We start from the raw sequence: 21,099 nt of genomic DNA, 5'->3' as shown, positions 1-21,099 counted from the left end.
TCACAAAAAATGTGTACATGAATGCTCATGGCAGCAATATTCATAATAACCCCAAACAGAAAGCAATCCAACAATTCAACTGTTGAATGGATAAACAGAATGCCATATTATTCATTTGAAGGAATATATTCAGCAATAAGGAGGAATGAAGTACTGATATATACTACAACTTGCATAAACCTTGAAAATGTTATGCTAAGTGAGAGAGGCCAATCACAATAGGCCACATATTGTACGATTCCATTTATATGAAATATTCAGTAAAGTAAGTCCATAGAGACAGAAAGTTTATTAGTGATTGAGTAGGAATGGGAAGTTGGGGAGTACCTGCAAATGGGATCTTTTTAGAGTCATGGAAATGTTCTAAAATTGGAATCTGGTGATAGTTGTACAACTCCATAAATTTTCCAAAAAAAAAAAAAGTCATTTAATTGCATACTTAAAACAAGTGAATTTAACGTTAATAAATTTATTGTGATAAATTACACCTTACTTAAGGTGTTAAAAAATAGCTATGAAAATCATATAGCAATTTAATGTGCAATTCTTGCTTTTATATATACTTTGAGAAAGACTTTTATAAGATAGGGTAGCCCTGATGCTCAGAGACAATGTGCAGAGGTCCCCAAAATCTTGAAAACCAATCTTTAATCTATATTCTGGCTCTACAAATAGAAGGATAGCTTGATAGGGTGCTTGACATCTAGTAGGCCTTAGTAAATAATTATTGAATGAGCAAATAAACCATTTTTATGGTATGATTTTTCTCCCCAAATACCACATCCACCTGACACCCAAAACACTAAGCATTTTTTTTTCCTTAAGAAAACTTCAATAAATGACATGCTGATATCCTCAGGGGAAATCCATTAATAATTATGGTAGGTAGGATTGGATAGACTGGGGGGAAGTAACATAGTCATTTCTTCATGGTACATACACAAGCGGCTGGGTTCAGGGGCCAGGGGAATGTCAGATCCACAGTGTTACTAAGAAACCCAGGCTGACCAAGGCATAAGCATACATCAACAGAAGTGATGGCAGAAGATGAGAAAGACTGGAAAAATCAGCTTTTCATCACTATTTCCCTGAAGTGTAAAATGTCATTTGCCCTTAACTGAAAGAAGGCTGGGACATCTAGAGGAGCAAAAGGAATGTTTGGTGAGCATGACTCACTGCCACATCAGACTGACCCTAAGTCCTCTTAGGGTGCTTTTCCATGACCAAAGATTTCTTCTTCTCCCTGTACCTAATTAAGAACTACTGGTCAGCAGCTTAGACTAGATGAGCTTCAGATTCTTTTGAAGCACATTTCATTGCAGGAATGGGGTCCCTGAAGCATTTTGCTCTTTTTTTGGGAGATGGTACTTGATTCACCTTTGCTTTCCTAACAATAAGCAGGGTGTCTGGCATATGGTGGCAGTTCACTGAGTTTGTATGGTATTGAGTTTTGTGTTGGAGCAGTTTAGGGGAAGAGCCTACAGACTAAGAATGTCTTCTGTGGGGTTCTTTAGTCATAGGTTTTTTTTTAGATGAAATTTCTTCAATTTCTTCAATTTAGTTAAAGAGAATCAAGAAAATGCACTTAAAGTTTGAGGAAAAAGGAGAGTTGATTCATTGTGCATGATAATCACCTTGACTGTTTTGATTGTACCACAATTACCCCCACATTAAAAAAATTTGTGAAAAAATAAAATCGATGCTTTTGAAGAATACAAAGAAATGCACTGAGATTTATGTTATTTAACAATGGTACAGGTATTTTGAATAAAAATGATTTAAGAGGCTCAATTGCCAATTTGTATCCCTGTTCCTTTACTGACAGTTTCTGCCTTTGGAGCCATCTAAAATGGCAATGTCAGTTTTATCTTCTTCAAATATTATTTTCATAAGTTTTCTACCTGTTCAAAGACCAGGAACACACTCCTTAATTCGGGAAATTCTGGCTCCATGTATCTTCTTGTACTTTTTTTTTTTTAACCCATGATCTTCAAATGAACCTTCTGCTGCAGTCAATTCTTCCTTCCTTTAGGCTGCTCATATTTGCTACTATCTGGAATGCAACCCACTACCCGGAGTGCTACCTTCCTTCTTGATGATCTACTGAAACTTTGCCCATTTCTCAGGCCCAAAATGGGTCTCCCTGAATATGTGAAGCTCACAGGGAGTTATACTCCTGAAGCATCTACAAACTGTAACAGTGATCTGGGCATCAAGAACTGTCCAGAAGTTTTAATTTAAATGTTTGAGTCTGATTTGTCTCCCAGCTAGAGTATGAACTGTATTTTATATCCCCACATATGGATTAACAAAGGTCACTCAAATCTTTATTGTGTACCCAGTACAAGTTAGGCCCTGTAGTAGCACTAATTGAATTAATATTAGAAGAATCTTTAAGATGCTATATTGGGATTATATCGTGGGCTGGATCCTTAAAAAATTGTGTTGCTATTTCAAATGCAAGTTTTAACATATAAATAAGTTATACTTGTTTATTAACATTCTCTTATACTTTTATATCTCAGTTTCAATGGAAATATCATCTTTTTAAAATAAAAGAGTGGATTTCTTTTTTGAGATTTTATTCTTAAATTATTTATCTCATTCTGTTTCATATGCCAATATTATGTCTTGCTTGGTCATTATCAGATCTGTTCCTTGATTACCTAATCCACAAATATACACAAATTGGAACCAAAGCTGATTCTACGTTTCCGCTAGATGAACTGTCTAATGTTAGGTATGATAATATACTAATAAAAATATTCATTTCATTTAAAAAAAGCATTATTAAATGTCTCTCCAAGTCCACATTAAAGCAACAACAAATCACAGCTTTTTACAGGGGAAAGTAATCTACATTTAATCTCATTATCTTGATCTCTTTACAACCTTATCCTAAAGAACCCACCCCCCACCCCCACCCCCGCCCAAATCCTCCTCCTACCACCCCTTGGACTGTCTATCTTTTCTCTGGTTTTCCTTTGACAGTTACTCCTTTAAAACTAGCGAAAAACCCCAAAACTTTCTTTAACTCTCAAATCTCTAACTTTGTCGTGAAACCCTTTGCCAATTTACCCTGTATCCTTGAAAGGTTCTCCGTTCCTTTTTTCAGCAAATTACAGTCGTCTCGGCAGATTGGTTTGCTAACTTGCTTCCCGCTGTTTCAGTCTGGTGATTCTTTGTACAGATTGATAACCGCGAAAAAGTCTAAAGTGGGGCAGTTTCAGACTAATTTAGAACAGCCTTTTCCCGAAAAGCAATGTGGAACTCAAGCAGAGGGGTGAATGATGGAGCACGCACCAATAGGGAGTGGAGAAGAGTATTTTGGCAGAGTTTGAAACCCAATCCTTGGGAGTCAGAGGTGGGAATTTTTAAATGTGATTGCCTTTTCCTTGGAATTTTCTTAAAGTGGTATCGCTGCCTAGTGATGTTAATCAAAGATGGCAAAATCAGCAGCTTAAATTAGGAGGATTTTTCCTCTTTAAATCCGGAAAAATGTGGAAAATTAACATCTATATATTGAGAGAACTTCTGAGTGGTCATGGAATATATATTCTCACATAGAATTATTTGGTCTCTTTTTGTCCATTTCAGGGGCATAAGTTATTTAGTATGATTCGTTTTTTTATGATCAAATTTCAGATGTTAAATTGATACATTAAAAACGCCAGTATTTTCTCTTTTTTTTAGGAAATGAAAATAGACTAACACTGCTTGCTTTAAAAAATATTCTGCCTAAAAGTAAGCATTTTTTTTTTAACAGACTCCCATATTAGGACCAAGTCATCTGTGTTGCTCATTAAAACCATAAGGATTTTTGCTTTCTCATTTTAAGTCAAGCAAATAACATTTTTAAGCACCACAAATTCTCAGGTGTTCAGAAATCTGTATAAAATGGTCTTAGAACTACATGACATATACCACACCTATACCTCAGTTCTCCCGAAGAACAGATTTAATTAACAGGTAATTGATAAATATTTTATTGTAGCTAACACCTTAATTTGGAAAAGGTGTCATTTTTATTTAGCTTCGTTTTCTAGGTAATTTGTCTCTAAAAGTAATTAAACCAACTTGAAACAAATTATGAAGGTCGCTTTATGAGACTCTAGCAAATTAAGCATCAAGCTTTTCAAAGAACAATAAATATCAGCAGTTTCATGAGAGGAAATTTTAAAAAATCATTTCAGCAACAAAGTTGCATATTGACAAACGTGATTTTTTAAAAGAAGTTTTTTTTTTTTCAAATGTTCTCGAACTATGCTTGGGTTTTTTTGTTTTAAACTAGCATAAAGCCCTCTTTCTCTGATGTTCTTTTCCGTTGAAACAGAAATTTTCGCCTTGAAGAATTATTTGACCTCCTACTCAATCATGCTAGGGACAGCCTCAGCCTTAACGCACTGAATTCTAATTGTCCTTTTTAGCGAACGTTTTTCACCAGGCTTCAGTTTTTTTTTTTTAAATCTGTTAAACGGGTATAACAATAGTACATTTAAGCGTACTATTTACTTTATTTGATAGTCAAGTTAAGTGACATAATCCATACACAGCTCTTAGGACGCTGCCTGGTACACAATAAACGCCGAGTGTTATTATTGTTGTAATCTTTCAAGGCATGCCTTGAACGAGAGCACAAGTGCCTAAAAGAACGCATAAATGAAGGAAGTCAGTTACTACCCGCCTCTAGAGTTGGAGATGGCTAAGCCCCTCTCCTTCAAAAGACTACCTAAAACCCCAACGCCTCTAGACAGCCATCCCCGACCCGAGCCGGAAGGAAGGGTTGAGCCGAGGGCGGAGCCAGGTTGGAGGAAGTGGCTTTCTCCGCCAATAGGCACATCGCCTGGAAAGAGAGCCTCTGGTCTCTCCTATCGTAAAGCCACGAGAACAGGTACAAGTTATCGGGAGGTTTTGTCGTCTCCAAGGCATGCTGGTCGCCAACGTCCCTCCCGCCCGGGGCTCCGCCCCTCCCGCCCGGAGCCCCGCCCCTCCCCTCCCGCCCGGCGTCCCGCCCTCTCCGTCCCACTCCTCCCGGTCCTTGCTCTGCCCACGCCGTCCCTCCCCGTCCCGCCCCGCCGCCCCGCCCCACCCGCCCGCCATCCTCCGCTCGCCGTCCAAGGCTGTCCGTGTCCCTGAGCGCTGGTTCCGCCGGCGTCCAGGTGAGTGCGGCTGCCTGCCGCGCTGGGTGTTCATGTGGTGGGGCCGCCCCAGGCCGGGTCGGGGAAGCCGGGCGGGCCGCGACAAGGGAGACCTCTGTCCGAAGTGGACCCAGCCGGGCCTCGGGTCACCGCAGCTACTTGGCCATCCTCGCCCTCGGCGGCCCGCCGTTCCTGGGACCGGAGAAGCTTAACAACCGGTGTGTGAAATCCCTGCCACGGGGCTCGCTGCTTCCACCCTAGGCATTTGTTTTGCCTGAGACTTCTGACAGCATTTCTTAGCACTGAGAAAATAACCTTTTACAAACGTCTTTATAATTACAAACTCTCTAATGTTCAATATTAGAAAATCGGGGTAATATTTCACTGAAGCAAATATGGAGAAATTAGTCTAAGGGACTCCTTTACTTTAAAACATTTCTACTTAGAATATTTGGAATTTTCTTAAGATAGAAGATTTTTTTTAAGTAATAGTGAGGTGTTTAGCTGTCAAAAACTCGTGTGGAGGTGCAGTTGTCTACAATTAATATTACCAATTACCTGTTTACTTTGTTGCCTGTTTACTTTAACAGTAGGTAAAAGGTAATGAAGTGCATTGGGGGAAGAAAAAATATTCTGTTAAAGGCTGTATATTGCCATGGATTTATACTGGAAAACTATTAGCATTTTCATTATTAGTAGCTTTCAGATTCCTTTTGTGAAGAGCTCTTCTCCCTAACTGCCTTTGTAGCAAGATGCATTTTAACCATCGGTCAGTGTTGGTATAATTTTGCTTTGTATTATTACATCTGTAAGCTTTGCCTTCCGCATGAAAAGAAACACCGTGGTTGCATTTTGCAGCAGAGAAAGCGCATAAAAAGTGAGTTATGCTCAGGCTTTGGAGTCAGTCCACCTGCGACTCAGTTCTAGCAAGTTACATCTTCTGAGTCTCAGTTTCTTCATCTGTAAGATGGGCTAAATGATGTCTTTTGCAATGCAAGGTTGTAAGGATGAAAGATCCTTGTGTCATTTGCAAGCTCTTAAGCAATAAACAGATACGTCAAAAAATGACGAATTGTGAATAGTCTTACAAACAAACGACCCCCAGACCAGGTTAATTTGAGAGCATAGTAGAATGATGTTAGTTTTAGTAGGAAAGTGATTTTTATTTTAAACCTGAAGGGACGGGACGGTGCTTTCTTTCCAGGCCAAGAGAACACCAAGTGCTCTGGAAGAGTTTAGTACTTTTCAAGGCCTAGAAAGAAGCCCAGTAGCTTAGGAAAGTGCTGCCACTTAAGGCTGGAGAAGTAAGTGGGGTTAGGTTGCAAAGAGCTCAGAAGACCCTGATGAAAACTTGATTTTCTAAATATGAAGTTTTTGACGAGTTTGTTTAGGGTGTGTGTTCACAACGCAGCCAGTGTACCTGAGAGGGAGGCATAATTGGATTCACAGTTTTAAAGGCTCACTGCTAAGTGATTAAATGTATTTGGAGAGTGGCTAGAGTGGAAACTGCGGGACCGCTGATCCAGTTGCCAGACAAGACATGACACTGGAATGGGTTTCGACAGATGGAGAGATGTGGATGGATTTGAGTTATATTTTGAAGATAGAAACCCCTGGCCTTGTGATAGCTGGGAGGTATCTGGTGCATGAGAGAGTGTAATTGTTCATCATTTCCAGATTTCCCACTGGCATGAGCAGCTGGGTAGATGGGGTCTCTGCCATTTGCAGAGATGAGAAAGAATGGTGATGAAAATCAAAATCTCTGTTTTGAATGTGTTAAGTTTGAGGTGCTTATGAGACATCTAAGTTGCTTCTCGTTTAGGACTGCAATGAATAATTCCTTAGAAAGCATCACACAGAATCATGGATGTTGTCTCTAGTTTAGTTTTCCTTGCTTTACAGATGAGAGAAGGTGTAGAGAGATTGAATATCTTGTTCAAAGTCATATTATCCCCCAAAATAGGTAAATGAGTAGGTAGCATCAGTATAGGAAAACATGTTGCATTGGGGCTATTATTGAATATTGCATATTTGCTGCCCTTTTAAAGCCAAATGCTTTCTTACTAGCTAGAAGTTAGAGTTTGGACATAGGATAGAAGGCTTACCAGAAATAATATTCTGCATATTGAAAGTTTTTTATTATATTCTGTATTGAACTGGTATTAATTCCCAGTGAAAGTAGTTTTTCTTAAGAAAAAACGTTTTCAATAAAAGATGCTTTCACTAGAGAGTGTAAAAAAAGGTGCCCAGGAAAACAGAGAGTAGGCTCTGAACAAAATCCAACTTCTTTGTAGTTGTTTTCATATTTCCCTGGTACCGTTTGGAATCCTATGAATCGTGTTCATGTGAAGAAACCTAGGCTTTGAAATCCGCTGAATGTGGAGTCAGATCCACTTTTTTGTTCCTTAAGAGCTGTGTGACTTTGAGCAAATGATAGAAACTCTGAGGCTGTTTTCATGTTAAGTAAGTGATTGTAAAGTTTATTATGGTCCTTGCCCTTGTTATTTTCAAAGCTAGGAGGGAATTTAAAATGATCTGTCCTGGACTCTGACCTTTAAATGGATCAATTTAATTGCTAGCTCCATTTAAATGTTAGACAACTGAGGCCCAGAGAGGTTGTAATAGAAGTAATAGAATAATCCAGGGTTGGTTCTTAGTTTCTAATGCAGTATTTTTTTCTTTCATTGAAATAGTTGAAAATAATAATAATATAAAAAAAAAATTCCCGTGGACCTAGTTTTCTGTTACCCCTGTTAATTTGCAAACCTAAAAAGAAAAGAATCAATAGATTAAAAAATCAGAATAAAGGACATTATTTAGAAATGAAGAAAATGAAGGTATAAGAGATCCAGATGTATTTTTAAATATTTTTGAAAAACCTTAAACAGGTTTTAAAATGCAGTAGTTCAAGAAGGAAAGCCTTTCCTTTGGTAGTATGTTAAGAAATAGGTCTCTGTTCTCTTAGACCAGGATTCCTATCTCATGTTTAAGAACTATTTTTTCAATTAGAATTATTTCTACTAAGAGTTAAGTATTGCTTTAAAAGTGACGGTATTTTAATTAAATTGTTCATTTTAATCTGTTCCTAAATATGTATGCCAAATATAGTTGTTTTGAAAGAAGGCTATAGGATTGAATGTATAATTCTCTTTTTAATGTCTGCAAATAGCTTTACATGTAAATGCTTGTATGAAGGATTATAATTATTACATTTTCTTGTTCTCCTTAGAAATGGACCGATTTTGACAAGATGTAGTGCTGCAACGTGCCTAATGGGATATGTTCAGTCATGGCATCTGAACTTTGTAAGACGATTTCTGTGGCAAGACTGGAAAAGCACAAGAATTTGTTCTTAAATTATAGGAATCTGCACCATTTCCCACTGGAGTTACTGAAAGATGAGGGACTGCAGTACTTGGAGAGACTCTATATGAAAAGGAACTCCCTTACAACCTTGGTACAGTATTTTATTGCATTTCAAAGCATTTATGTATAAATTTTGTCCTGGCCAAGTTATATTTGTCATATTCTAAGATATTCAGACAAGATGTATTTCCCTTCTTATTAGAAAGTGAAGAAGAGAAAGACTAACAAGGATGACTTTGAGTTATAGGCATATAAAAAGAGAATGAATATGAATGTTAAAGTATTAAGAGAGGCATTTGGGAATCTTGGCTACAACATTGCTTGGTTTTGGAAAAAAATTGGCCTCCTTTGTGATTGCTCTATGAAAGTCAGATGAGTTTGAATTGGGTTGTCATACATTTAGTTGGAAAAAATTTTGCCATGAAAGCAACGTTTGATTCACTTTAAGAATAAACACATAGATATAATTATAACCTAAATTTCATGACATAGAAGATAAACTGTTTAAAAATTTTTTCAAGTGAATGTCCCAATCAGACTTTTTATTCTTGCTATTTATTAATAGGAAAGGGGGTCTCTGTTTTAAATGGATGTACTTTATGTGGACTTTTCCTGGTTTCATCTGAATCTTGTGTTGAATTCTAGTCTTACTCATTTTAGAGGATTTATGATATCTTGCTGTTTCCTTGTGAATTGACCCATTCCTTATTTCCTTCTTTGTTGGACTTTTTACCTGGAAAGAATATCTTATTGGCTTTCTATTTATGGCGGGTTTTCCTGGAAAAGTTTTATTTAGTATGTGTCAAATACCTATAATGAGTAGAAAGCAAAATATCTTTATCTTTGCTGAATTTGGATATAGGTGGATATGTATCTGTATCTTCCATTTGTACTGTTTGGCATATTGGTTTATATGTTATGTTGCGTACCTTGTTGGATTTTTAAATTAGATTTTTCAGTTTTCAAACTTTAATATCATATAAAAACAGTTATATGAATCCTTTTTTTGTAAAATCATCATATAATGTGACAGTGTCTTACATGAGTAGGAGGCTTGTTTGTCAGATATTCAGAACTTGGGGAATGCCTATATTTAGAACTAAAGCACAGGGAAAATAGCCTCTTTTTAATATTCCAAAGAATAACTTTCTCATTTCTGGAGGAATTCATGCAAAGTAATTGTTTCTTTTTTGCTTCTTCAAGTTCTTTACTGTGGGATAACGTGTGTTAAAGCTTTGGTTGTAGCCTTCCACTCCTTCGCTTGTGTTTATATAATTATATACTACTTAATAGATTTTTTCCCCTTTTCTAAACAAAAAAATTAGAATCATACTGTGCATATTTCTCTGCAACTTTTTTTTTTTACTTCATGGTATTCTCATTCTACTAACTTCCAGGTCGGTGTAGATACAAGTGTGTGTGTGTGTGTGTGTGTGTGTGTGTGTGTGTGTGTACACATCTGTGCATGTGTTTTGAGACAGAGTCTCAAAAGCAGGATTTCTGGGCCATTCTATCTTTAAAAATGCTTACTAGTATTATGTCATTATGCAATATTAGCATTATTTGTATAGCTGAAAAATCCAATGTGAGTTGATTTATATAGGACTCCTGCTATGTAATTAATAGGTAGATAAGAAATAACTAAGGAACATTATGATTTTGGTCCCCAACATTCACCTTAGAAAATGGTTTAAAGTATTTTTCTTTAATTATCTTAAGGGAATTCAAGACTTAGTGATTGAACCTCTGATCTCTGTGATGACTATAAAATAAATTAGACAATAGGAATGAATCATAGGTTTTGTGTTTGGCATGTGATAGGTATTTATATAATGGTTGAATGAATTAATAAGTAAATAGAAAATAAAATAACATAAGGATTATAGCGTTTGTATAAGAGTTCCAGACTGTCAGTCTTTGAAGGCAGGTGCAGTATCTTTAGTTCTGTATCCCCAATGTCTACCCTACTGTTGAATGTTTCTAGGACACATAATTTAGTTCTACATAGCAGGGCAGGATTTTAGAAGACTTTATAAAGTCTTCTTTATAATGCTGTTTGCATTGATGCTGGATAATGAATAAAACTTTGACCAAAGGTTAAGAGGAAGAGCATCTTTCATTCATTGAACTCATATTTATTGAATACTTACTGTTTACCCAGCACTGTTCACTGGTGAGAGATGCATCTTGGAGCAAATCTTACTCTCATGGAGTTTTTGTTTGGTAGTATCCCTAATTGAAGGAAAAAATGTGAACTAAAACTCAATGACAAAAAGTTCAGGGAATAAGTTCAGTGGTAGTACATGTTCTTTTTGAACAGTACTACAGTGGAGAATTATGGGCTGGAGAAGACAAGACAGAGCAATAGAGCCTCTACTTCTGCCTGGGCAGTTCTCTTTGTGTTTGCTTTGTGATTTGGCGTTAGTGCTCACCACGTAACTCTTCCTGCCCTGGCTTAGGAAAGAGTAGAATGGGATGTTCAGAGGTGACCTCCAGTAAACATTTTCAAGCCCAATTTAGCAGAATATTTATTTTTTTAAAAAGTTCAGTAAGTAAAAAGATGCCATTCTTTTCTAGGTTAGGGATTAGGCTGGAATCTTGCTCCAAGGAACTGTATGGAATCTCGAGGAATCCATGGAGTAGAATAGAAAACCATTGACTGAGCACAGAGTTTGTGAGGGGTGACAGCAGGAGATAAGGCCAAGATAAAAACTCTGCATTGGCACTGTGTCTTATTGAATCTTAAATACCTTAAATAATCCCTAGGGAGTTAGAGCTCTATTCTATAGGCTGTGTAGAGCCATTGCATGTGTTTTGAACAGGAATGTAAGAAGCTGATAACATTAGATGTTATTCTTTGGAATCTTTTGTGGATAAGAGTTTTGTAAATATAGAAGTTTATTTTGTTGAGTGCCTTGCCTTTTCTTGATTGACCCTTTCAAACAAAAATCAAGTAGATGAGTTTTAAAAATGACCTCCAGAGGATGGTATTCATTCATTTATTTCATAAGGATGTAAGGAGAGTACCAGGTGCTTTGCCAGGATCCAGGATGGTAAACAAGACAGATATAGTAGGCCCTGCCCACATAGAACATCTGCTCTGAGGGGGAATATGGATGTTGAGCAAATAACTATGAGGTCCTGATAAATACTGAGTACTGGTTTGGTTTATGACAAGGCTTATTTAACCTATCCCAGGGCTAGGGGGAATGTTCTTGAGGAAGTGATATTAAAGTGAGACTGGAAGATAAGTAGGCATTAACTAGATGAGAAGGAATGAAGCACTTCATAGACAGAGGATAAAGCATGGGTATAGGCTCTAACATCGAGGGAGTGGGCATGACCAAAGAAATGAAGACTAGTCCATTGTAGCTGGAGGGAAATGGATAACTGGAAGAGGCTGGTAGAGACCAGGGACCTCAAAATTTTGAACATGTTAAGGTTTGGGAACTTTTTCTTAGCTAGTGAAGATAACCAAGTGGAGGTATGAAGTAAGCAGGTGGAGAAGGATGGTGGTTATAGAGGTGGAAAAAAGATTTTAGGTGGTAAGAAATGAGCCAAGCTTGGCCAATTCTGGCTGTCATGATTGGCCCAGCCTGGAGACTTTAACTGAAATTCTTGGGGTTGCCAAATTGATAGGATATAAACTTGAAGCTTCTGGTAGCCGTCTTGACTACTACCCAAGAGCCTACCTGAGAATGAAGCCAACACAGAGGAATGTAGATTTGAGCAGTGGGGTGAGATGACTTCCTGATGACAGCTTTTAAATAACTTGATCCAGCATGCCTGGATTTAGATGGAACCCTGGACTTGTTTACAGAGCGCCTATTACATGGTAGTTACCTGAGTTTATATATATATATATATATATATATATATATATATATATATATATATATATGTATTTGGCGGAAACTAGTTTGAAGTTTTGTTTTTTCCACCCTTTGAAACCAAAAATTCCTGATTAATAAGGTGTGAAGTTTGAATAACTGTGTGATAGTGGTTTACTAATCTAGGGAATATTAAAGGTGGAACAAGTGCTGAGAGTGGAAAAGTGTTCTCAGAGCCCCTGACAGTACATAAATGTGGGAATCTCTGGCATGTTATTGATAATCAGAGATAAGGACAAGAATGAGATTACTTAGAAAGTAAAAAAATAATTCCTTTAAGTTTAAAATCTCGTGTTTGAAAGATGGGTATAAGAGATGGGGAGCAGCTGTCAGGCAGAAGGAAGACCAGGAGTTTGATGTTCCAGAGGCTAGAGGAATAGAGTGTTTTAGAAAGGGGTGATTGGTGCTTGGGCATCAAATAAGATGAGAACAAACATATGTCCTAAGAGTCTAGTGACAGAGTGGTGGTGACTAGGTTAGGAGAGGCAGAAGCTCTAGGAAGTAGAATCCGATTTTGAGTGTGTTAGTGAGAAAGATGTGGTAAAAACAGGCAGCAAATGCAGACAAGTCTTGAAGGTTAGCTGTGAAATGGAAGAGCTGGAGAGAGGTCATGGCTGGAGGGGGCTTGATCTCAAAGGAGCTCTTTTCATTGTATCCTCTTTCCTCTCTCCCTCTCTTCTCTTTCCTAAGATGAAAGATTTGAGCCTGTCTAAATGCTGATGGGAAATCTCCATTAGAGAGTAGTTGAAGATACAGAAAAAAGCCAATACTTGAAAGACCAAGGTTCCTAAGATGGCAGGAAGGGATGGACTCCAGAGTACAGGTACATGGGTTGACTTTGGGAATAGGACCCCTTCCTTCTTTGTAATAGGAAAGGGAGGATGGTGCAAAAATAGAAACAGATGGGGGAAGAGCAAGGCAGTTGCATGTATTCTTGCCCAATGACTTCTGCTGCTTCTTTACCAGGCAAGGCCGTCTGACTGGGGAAGTGAAGATTTGTGGAGAGTACAGGTTTGAAATTATTGTTGTGAAGAGTTCCAGGGTAATTTGGCTGGAAAAATGCATTAGAATCATGGTGCGTTATTTAGCAAGTGGTTAGTGAGGAGGCTAATATGGAACCATCTGCTTGTTTAGGGGATTTGTTCCTACAGTCCTCAACTGTCTGAGAGATGAAGAAAGTGGATGTTATAATCATGCAGGATTTGGAATTTTGACACATAGATGCAATACAAGTACAGAGGGCCTAAGAGGGTTGAGATTTTGGCAGGGAATTGATTAAAATGATGGGCCATGAAATCTGAGTTGGATTAGAGGAAAAGAAAGAAAGAAGGGAGGAGTGAATGAATAGGGAAAATGGGGAGGGCCATGAACTTGAAGAACTGTAATGCTAGGCCTGATTTAGTAATCCATCAGGAGAATGGGATGTTATGGTGGTGGAGAGAGAGTTCAGTTTTAAAGTTTGGGATGATATTAGGGTATGGGGAGTGGAGTACAGGAGGTAGATGGCTGAGGTGGAACTCCCTCTTCCCACTCCTTAAAGCTGAAGCTTTGTTAAGAGAAAGAAGGAATATGGCTTGGAGGCAGCAAACACCAGTTCTTCTTCCTAAGTATGAAAGTTCACCAAGGAAGAAAATTAGTTTTGGAAGCATTTGAGGGCCCTGGTCCCAGAAAGGAGCATGCCATGGTTTGGTAGCAAAAACTCAGAACTGGGAGGTAACAGATGCAGGTTCTATGTGTGTTTAACTTCTTTGGACCTCAGTTACCTCATTTATGAAATTAAAGATCACGGGAGACTGAAGGAACAAAAAACATCTTAGCCTTTAGGCTAAAATCATTTAATGGATATTCCAGCTTCCCATAATGAGAGCAGTAGATAGGAGACCTGGGGAATTGAAATAGTGGGAATTTTCACCATTTGCCACATTTATTTTTAAATATGAATGGACAACAGAGGCATCTAAATTTTAATGAAAGAGAGGAGTCAGGCTAAGGAATAAGAGTAGATGAGTCCTGATTAAGCAGTTAATCAATGCAACAAGAGAGAATTTAGCTAAAAATAATATCCTACGTAGAGGGAAGAAGAGGAAGTCTGTCAATCACATTTCTGATTGGGGAGACATGTGGGCACAAATATTTTTCTTTCCTGTTGGCCCAGGAGAAAACACTCCGGACCCTCCCATCAAATATGAAAGATGTTTACCTTCCAAAAGAAGAAATGAAAAAATTTTTACCTATCAGAATGGCAAAAATTAAAAAGATTAATTCTTAGGGTTCAGAATTATTAATGCCCAGGGTTGGAGAAAATGCAGAGAAGATACTGTTCCATACTGTTGGAAGGAGTGCAAATTGACTCACTGTTTTTAATGGGCAGTTGGACTATATCTAGGAAAATTTTACATGGGAATACGTTTGAGTCAGCATTTTCACTTGCAGGAATTTACCCCAAAATAAAAAAGAGTCAAGGAAACAAATATGTTCACCATAGCATTGTATATGATAAGAAAGTGTGCAAGCCTAAATGTCCATCAATATGGAATTCAATTCTGATAGCAGCTAACACTTTTTGAGAGTTTGCTAAGTTTCAGTCACTGTTGGAAGCAGTTTACATGTATTAACTTAATTCTCAAAAAAATCCCACGATGTAGACACTATTATTATCCCTGTTTTATAGATGAAGAAACTAAAGCATAAAAAGACATGTAACAAACTTACTAGTGGTGATGCCTGTGGAAGAAGGGTAGAGGGCACGAGGTGGGAGGAAGAAGCAGAGCCTTCCTTAAGTATTTATGATAAAAGGGAAAGTCTCTACTATTAAGTTGGTTTATATTCAAGAAATACTTATTATTTTAATAATTAAAATAAAATGGTTGGAATATAATGCCACTAAGGTTTTATCTATCTTAACTAGGGCTACATTTATCACTGAGTCTAAATATTTGACTTGATTGACAGTGATGGTAATGTCTCTGTATTTTTTTAAAGCAGTTTAATTGAGGTATAGTCACACACCATACATATTGATGTTATGCTGGCAAGGCTCCTGCAGCTGGTGACTGGGTTGAGAGTGAGAGGGGTCAATGATGGGAAAAAGTTACACAATAACCCTCCACCCACTTTGAATATGGTAGTAGTAAGATCTAATTCATATGAACTTTGGACCACTTTGTGGGGGACAAAAATTAAGTAGCATAAAAGAGCATTATACAGGGCGGGCCGCGGTGGCTCAGCGGGCAAAGTGCTTGCCTGCTATGCTGGAGGACCTCGGTTCGATTCCCGGCCCCAGCCCATGTAACAAAAACGGAGAAACAGAATACAATAAAACAAGAAAATGTTTAAAGATGTTTCCCTTTCTTCCTTCCTTCCTTCCTTCTATCCTTCCTTCCTTCTCTCTGTCTTTCCTTTAAAAAAAAAGAGCATTATACAACCAAATGTGATAGAAAAAATAGGGAGAGGGAATTAAGTTTTGTTGTTTGGTTGATTAATTTTGAATTCCAACGGAAGAGGCTTATTGTATACCCCCAATCTGTTGGACCCTTGTAGCTCAGCTCCTGTTAGGGTACAGGGCTTATATCATCACCATAATTTGCTTTGTATAAAAATAATGTTTTTTTTTCTTAAATTGAACATGTGGAATTTGATGAGTGTTTCAAATAGCGAAGCATTCTGATGGTCCATCTGTATTTTAGTGCTTGTATAGTAAGTGGTATAGTCCTGCAAAACATTCATTACAAATATAACTGCTTGAATTATACATACATAGGTGCCTAAAAATTATGAATTTCGTTATAAATCAGAGCTTCTTTTCCTATTGAACTTTCAGATTTTGCAGTTTTTCCCCTCATTACTGGTTGATTGACAGTGGTTCCTTGTCAAATAGTTAAACTTTAGGTAATCTTCTTAAAAGTCTTATTTAAAAGAATCTCAGTTTTTAGGAAAATGAATACCTGACATAATTTAATTCTAATTATTGAATCATTGAATATTTCAAATCTAGAAGGAGCATTATAGACAATTTAGGCAAGTTTTTATTCTTTTGGGGGAAACTAAGCTTAGGAGAGGTTAATGGAAGGGTCCAAAGTTACTTTTATGGTCAGTTAGAGCAAAAGCCAAATTTCCTAATTTGTAGCCCAGTTAGTCTTGCTTTCATTTTACTTCTGCAAGTATTTATTGTGACCTAATTCTAGCCAACCATGTAGTTAAAATTTAACCAAATTATCCATTATGAAGCAATGAAGTATTTCATGTTAAGTGAATTTTCCTCGTTACCTTTAGGAATTTTCCTATGAGTGAAATGCTGACATTTCTTGATAGAAATACTTATTGATTTTCTCTATTGTTTTCATGTTTTCAATTTCATTTATTTCTGCTCTAATCTTTGTTATTTCTTTCCTTTTGCTTGCTTTGGGGTTAGTTTGCTGTTCTTTCTCCAGTTCTTCCAAGTGGACAGTTAATTCCTGCATTTTTGCCTTTTCTTCTTTTCTGATATAGGCATTTAGGGCAATAAATTTCCCTCTTAGCACTGCCTTTGCTGCATCCCATAAGTTTTGATATGTTGTGTTTTCATTTTCATTTGCCTCGAGGTATTTACTAATTTCTCTTGCAATTTCTTCTTTGACCCACTGGTTGTTTAAGAGTGTGTTGTTGAGCCTCCACGTATTTGTGAATTTTCTGGCACTCCACCTATTATTGATTTCCAACTTCATTCCTTTATGATCCGAGAAAGTGTTGTGTATGATTTCAATCTTTTTAAATTTGTTAAGACTTGCTTTGTGACCGAGCATATGGTCTGTCTTTGAGAATGATCCATGAGCACTTGAGAAAAAGGTGTATCCTGCTGTTGTGGGATGTAATGTCCTATAAATGTCTGTTAAGTCTAGCTCATTTATAGTAATATTCAGATTCTGTATTTCTTTATTGATCCTCTGTCTAGATGTTCTGTCCATTGATGAGAGTGGTGAGTTGAAGTCTCCAACTATTATGGTATATGAGTCTATTTCCCTTTTCAGTGTTTGCAGTGTATTCCTCACGTATTTTGGGGCATTCTGGTTCGGTGCGTAAATATTTATGATTGTTATGTCTTCTTGTTTAATTGTTCCTTTTATTAGTATATAGTGTCCTTCTTTGTCTCTTTTAACTGTTTTACATTTGAAGTCTAATTTGTTGGATATTAGTATCCAATAAGAGAGTACTCCTGCTCTTTTCTGGTTGTTATTTGCATGAAATATCTTTTCCCAACCTTTCACTTTCAACCTATGTTTATCTTTGGGTCTAAGATGTGTTTCCTATAGACAGCATATAGAAGGATCCTGTTTTTTAATCCATTCTGCCAGTCTATGTCTTTTGATTGGGAATTCAGTCCATTAACATTTAGTGTTATTACTGTTTGGATAATATTTTCTTCTAACATTTTGCCTTTTGTATTGTATATATCATATCTGACTTTCCTTCTTTCTACACTCTTCTCCATACCTCTCTCTTCTGTCTTTTCGTATCTGACTCTAGTGCTCCCTTTAGTATTTCTTGCAGAGCTGGTCTCTTGGTCACAAATTCTCTCAGTGACTTTTTGTCTGAGAATGTTTTAATTTCTCCCTCATTTTTGAAGGACAATTTTGCTGGATATAGGAGTCTTGGTTGGCAGTTTTTCTCTTTTAGTAATTTAAATATATCATCCCACTGTCTTCTAGCTTCCATGGTTTCTGCTGAGAAATCTACACATAGTCTTATTGGGTTTCCCTTGTATGTGATGGATTGTTTTTCTCTTGCTGCTTTCAAGATCCTCTCTTTCTCTTTGACCTCTGACATTCTAACTAGTAAGTGTCTTGGAGAACGCCTATTTGGGTCTAATCTCTTTGGGGTGCGCTGCACTTCTTGGATCTGTAATTTTAGGTCTTTCATAAGAGTTGGGAAATTTTCAGTGATAATTTCTTCCATTAGTTTTTCTCCACCTGTATTAGTTAGGGTTCTCTAGAGAAACAGAATCAATAGGGAACACTTGCAAATATAAAATTTATGAAAGTGTCTCACGTGACCGTAGGAATGCAGAGTCCAAAATCCACAGGGCAGGCTGCGAAGCCGATGACTCCAATGGATGACCTGGATGAACTCCACAGGAGAGGCTCACCAGCCAAAGCAGGAATGCAACCTGTCTCCTCTAAGTCCTCCTTAAAAGGCTTCCCATGATTGGATTTAGCATCACTAATTGCAGAAGACACTCCCCTTTGGCTGATTACAAATGGAATCAGCTGTGGATGTAGCTGACGTGATCATGACCTAATCCTATGAAATGTCCTCATTGCAACAGACAGGCCAGCGCTTGCCCAATCAGATGAACAGGTACCATAACTTGGCCAAGTTGACACCTGTCCCTAACCATGACACCACTTTTTCCCTTCTCTTCTCCTTCTGGGACACCCACAACACGTATATTTGTGCGGTTCAAATTGTCCTTGAGTTCCCTGATACTCTGTTCAAATTTTTCCATTCTTTTCCCGATAGTTTCTGTTTCCTTTTGGAATTCAGATGTTCCATCCTCCAAATCACTAATTCTATCTTCTGTCTCTTTAAATCTACCATTGTAGGTATCCATTGTTTTTTCCATCTTTTCTACTTTATCCTTCACTTCCATAAGTTCTGTGATTTGTTTTTTCAGTTTTTCTATTTCTTCTTTTTGTTCAGCCCATGTCTTCTTCATGTCCTCCCTCAATTTATCGATTTCCTTTTTGAAGAGGTTTTCCATTTCTGTTCGTATATTCAGCATTAGTTGTTTCAGCTCCTGTATCTCATTTGAACTATTGGTTTGTTCCTTTGACTGGGCCATATTCTCAATCTTCTGAGCGTGGACCGTTATCTTCTGCTGCTGGCGTCTGGGCATTTAGTCAGATTTCCCTGGGTGTTGGACCCAACAAGGTTGTAAGATTTTTCTGTGAAATCTCTGGGTTCTGTTTTTCTTATCCTGCCCAGTAGGTGGCGCTCGTGGCACACGTTTGTCTCACGTGTTTGGAAGGGATCCCCCCCCCACCCCCGGTCACCGTTCTCCGCGGCCTGGGGATTTCCGATCCAATTCTCTCAGTTGGTCCGGGGGGCCGCCTGCCCAATTCTGCCAGCTGGCCTGGGAAGGAGGAAGGGATGGACTCCGGCCGCTTTTGCTGCCCCGCCCGGGGAACCCCGCACCCCTTGGCGATCTCACTGGAGCGGGTTCTCTCAGCCATTCAGCCGTTCCAGGATGGGGTACACTGTCTTTTTGATCTCTGCCGTGGCTCTGGGAGCTGTTCTGTATCGTTTCTACTCCCCTAGTAGCTGTTCTGGAGGAGGAACTAAGATCCATGCGTCTTACTAAGCCACCATCTTCTCCGGAAGTCTTGATAGAAATACTTAAAACACTATTGTATCATCCCATATTTTTAAAAAAAGTGTAAGGAGCCCAATTTAACCATTTTTTTGTGATATTTAGCTTCTGCATAGGAATTTAGGTGGGAGAGTTGAGGAAGAGGTGACAGGGATATGGCTTTCCATTGCACCAGACTATTTCCTTGTGCACTCAAAGGAGTTCTCTTTATAACTAGAGGATTCAGAAAACATTGCTATGTGTATGTTTCCACAACTTTAAATTCCTTTTTTATGCATTCATTTTACTATAATTAGACACCTGTGCACTAATAGTGAGACATCAGTTTCTAAATGTTAGTTAGTCCTGTCAAATCAGACAACAAATATATATAGATATTGTATGTGTGTGTGTGTGTGTGTATAATGTAAGTAAGGCATGTGAAATATCGTACATTGAACTTGCAACCCTCCTTCCCCCAACCAACAAACACATTTGTCATAAGCTTAAAGAATTATTCAGGCTAGGTGTAATTTTAAATGGTTGGTCTCACTTTATAGAAACGTGTTTAATATTCCTTGTGTGTATTGGTCTATTGCTTTGTAAATTCCATTCATAAAATCATGGTTCTTATTGAATGCATATTAAATGGTATTTTTAAAAGAAGAAATTGAAAGCTAGGTAGGGGCAAGTGATTCTCTAATCTTTAATCCTGTTTACAATATTTACATAACTTTAATTTTCAAACATGTATTTTGAAGATTAATTACGTCAAGAGGCATTTCAGCCAGTAATTATTAAAATTTGATTTTTTTTCCTTCTTTTGAAAAATATTTTCTTGGCAATCAAAATTTTATCTGAAATTCCGTTATGAATTTCATTGTTGTGTGTGTACTTGTTATATTGTGTTTTTAATTTTGAATAAAATAAGTTTTATTTTCTGTAAAAGTTTTTGCTAAGTCAAAAATGTCAGTCTTGAAGTTTGTTTTACATTTTTGGCAATAAAACATTTGCAATTTTATATGTACTCAGTTATTTTATTTACTGTTTTTAAGATGACAATTTCAATCTCTATATGTTAAACAAAAAATAATTTAAAACAATTATCATTCTTACAGTTTAGTTGTTTTTTATGTTTTAGATCTGAAAGAGTTGAGTTCAAGTGAAAAGATGATAATGAGTATAAATACATACATTTGGCCCTAATGTAATGCTCCTAGTCACATGTGGACTATTTACATTTAAATTAAATTAAATAATATTACAAATTCATTTCCTCAGTCCCAATAGCCGTATTATAAGTGCTCAATAGTCACTTACTGGATGGTTCATATAGAGAACATTTCCAGCATCAGAGGTTCTATTGTAACTACACTGTACA

General features: G+C 37.4%; 2 protein-coding genes across 15 annotated transcripts in view; one reads left to right on the top strand and one right to left on the bottom strand.

The window, feature by feature from the left end:
* TTC23 (tetratricopeptide repeat domain 23) overlaps window positions 1-5,312 on the bottom strand; it is a 110,664-nt gene extending 105,352 nt beyond the window's left edge. The window contains exon 1 of one of the 4 annotated variants that reach the window (XM_077124045.1): window positions 5,112-5,312. In XM_077124045.1, coding sequence (XP_076980160.1) covers window positions 5,112-5,193 — 82 coding nt within the window. In that variant the 5' untranslated portion in view covers window positions 5,194-5,312. Of the gene's footprint in view, window positions 1-1,901; window positions 2,471-3,078; window positions 4,581-5,111 lie in introns of those variants that run through there. The other 3 variants (XM_077124050.1, XM_077124048.1, XM_077124049.1) reach the window with 3 other exon arrangements.
* Window positions 4,768-21,099, top strand: part of LRRC28 (leucine rich repeat containing 28) — a 159,984-nt gene continuing 143,652 nt past the window's right edge. For 5 of the 11 annotated variants that reach the window (XM_077124069.1, XM_077124070.1, XM_077124068.1 and 2 more), the window contains exons 1-2: window positions 5,050-5,159; window positions 8,368-8,595. In XM_077124069.1, coding sequence (XP_076980184.1) covers window positions 8,428-8,595 — 168 coding nt within the window. In that variant the 5' untranslated portion in view covers window positions 5,050-5,159; window positions 8,368-8,427. The other 6 variants (XM_077124063.1, XM_077124066.1, XM_077124065.1 and 3 more) reach the window with 6 other exon arrangements.

The sequence above is a fragment of the Tamandua tetradactyla genome, chromosome 12, assembly GCF_023851605.1.
Source record: "Tamandua tetradactyla isolate mTamTet1 chromosome 12, mTamTet1.pri, whole genome shotgun sequence".
Classification (NCBI taxonomy): Eukaryota; Metazoa; Chordata; class Mammalia; order Pilosa; family Myrmecophagidae; genus Tamandua; species Tamandua tetradactyla.
Note: the sequence above shows the minus strand (reverse complement) of the source record. Positions and strands in the feature narration are given on the sequence as shown.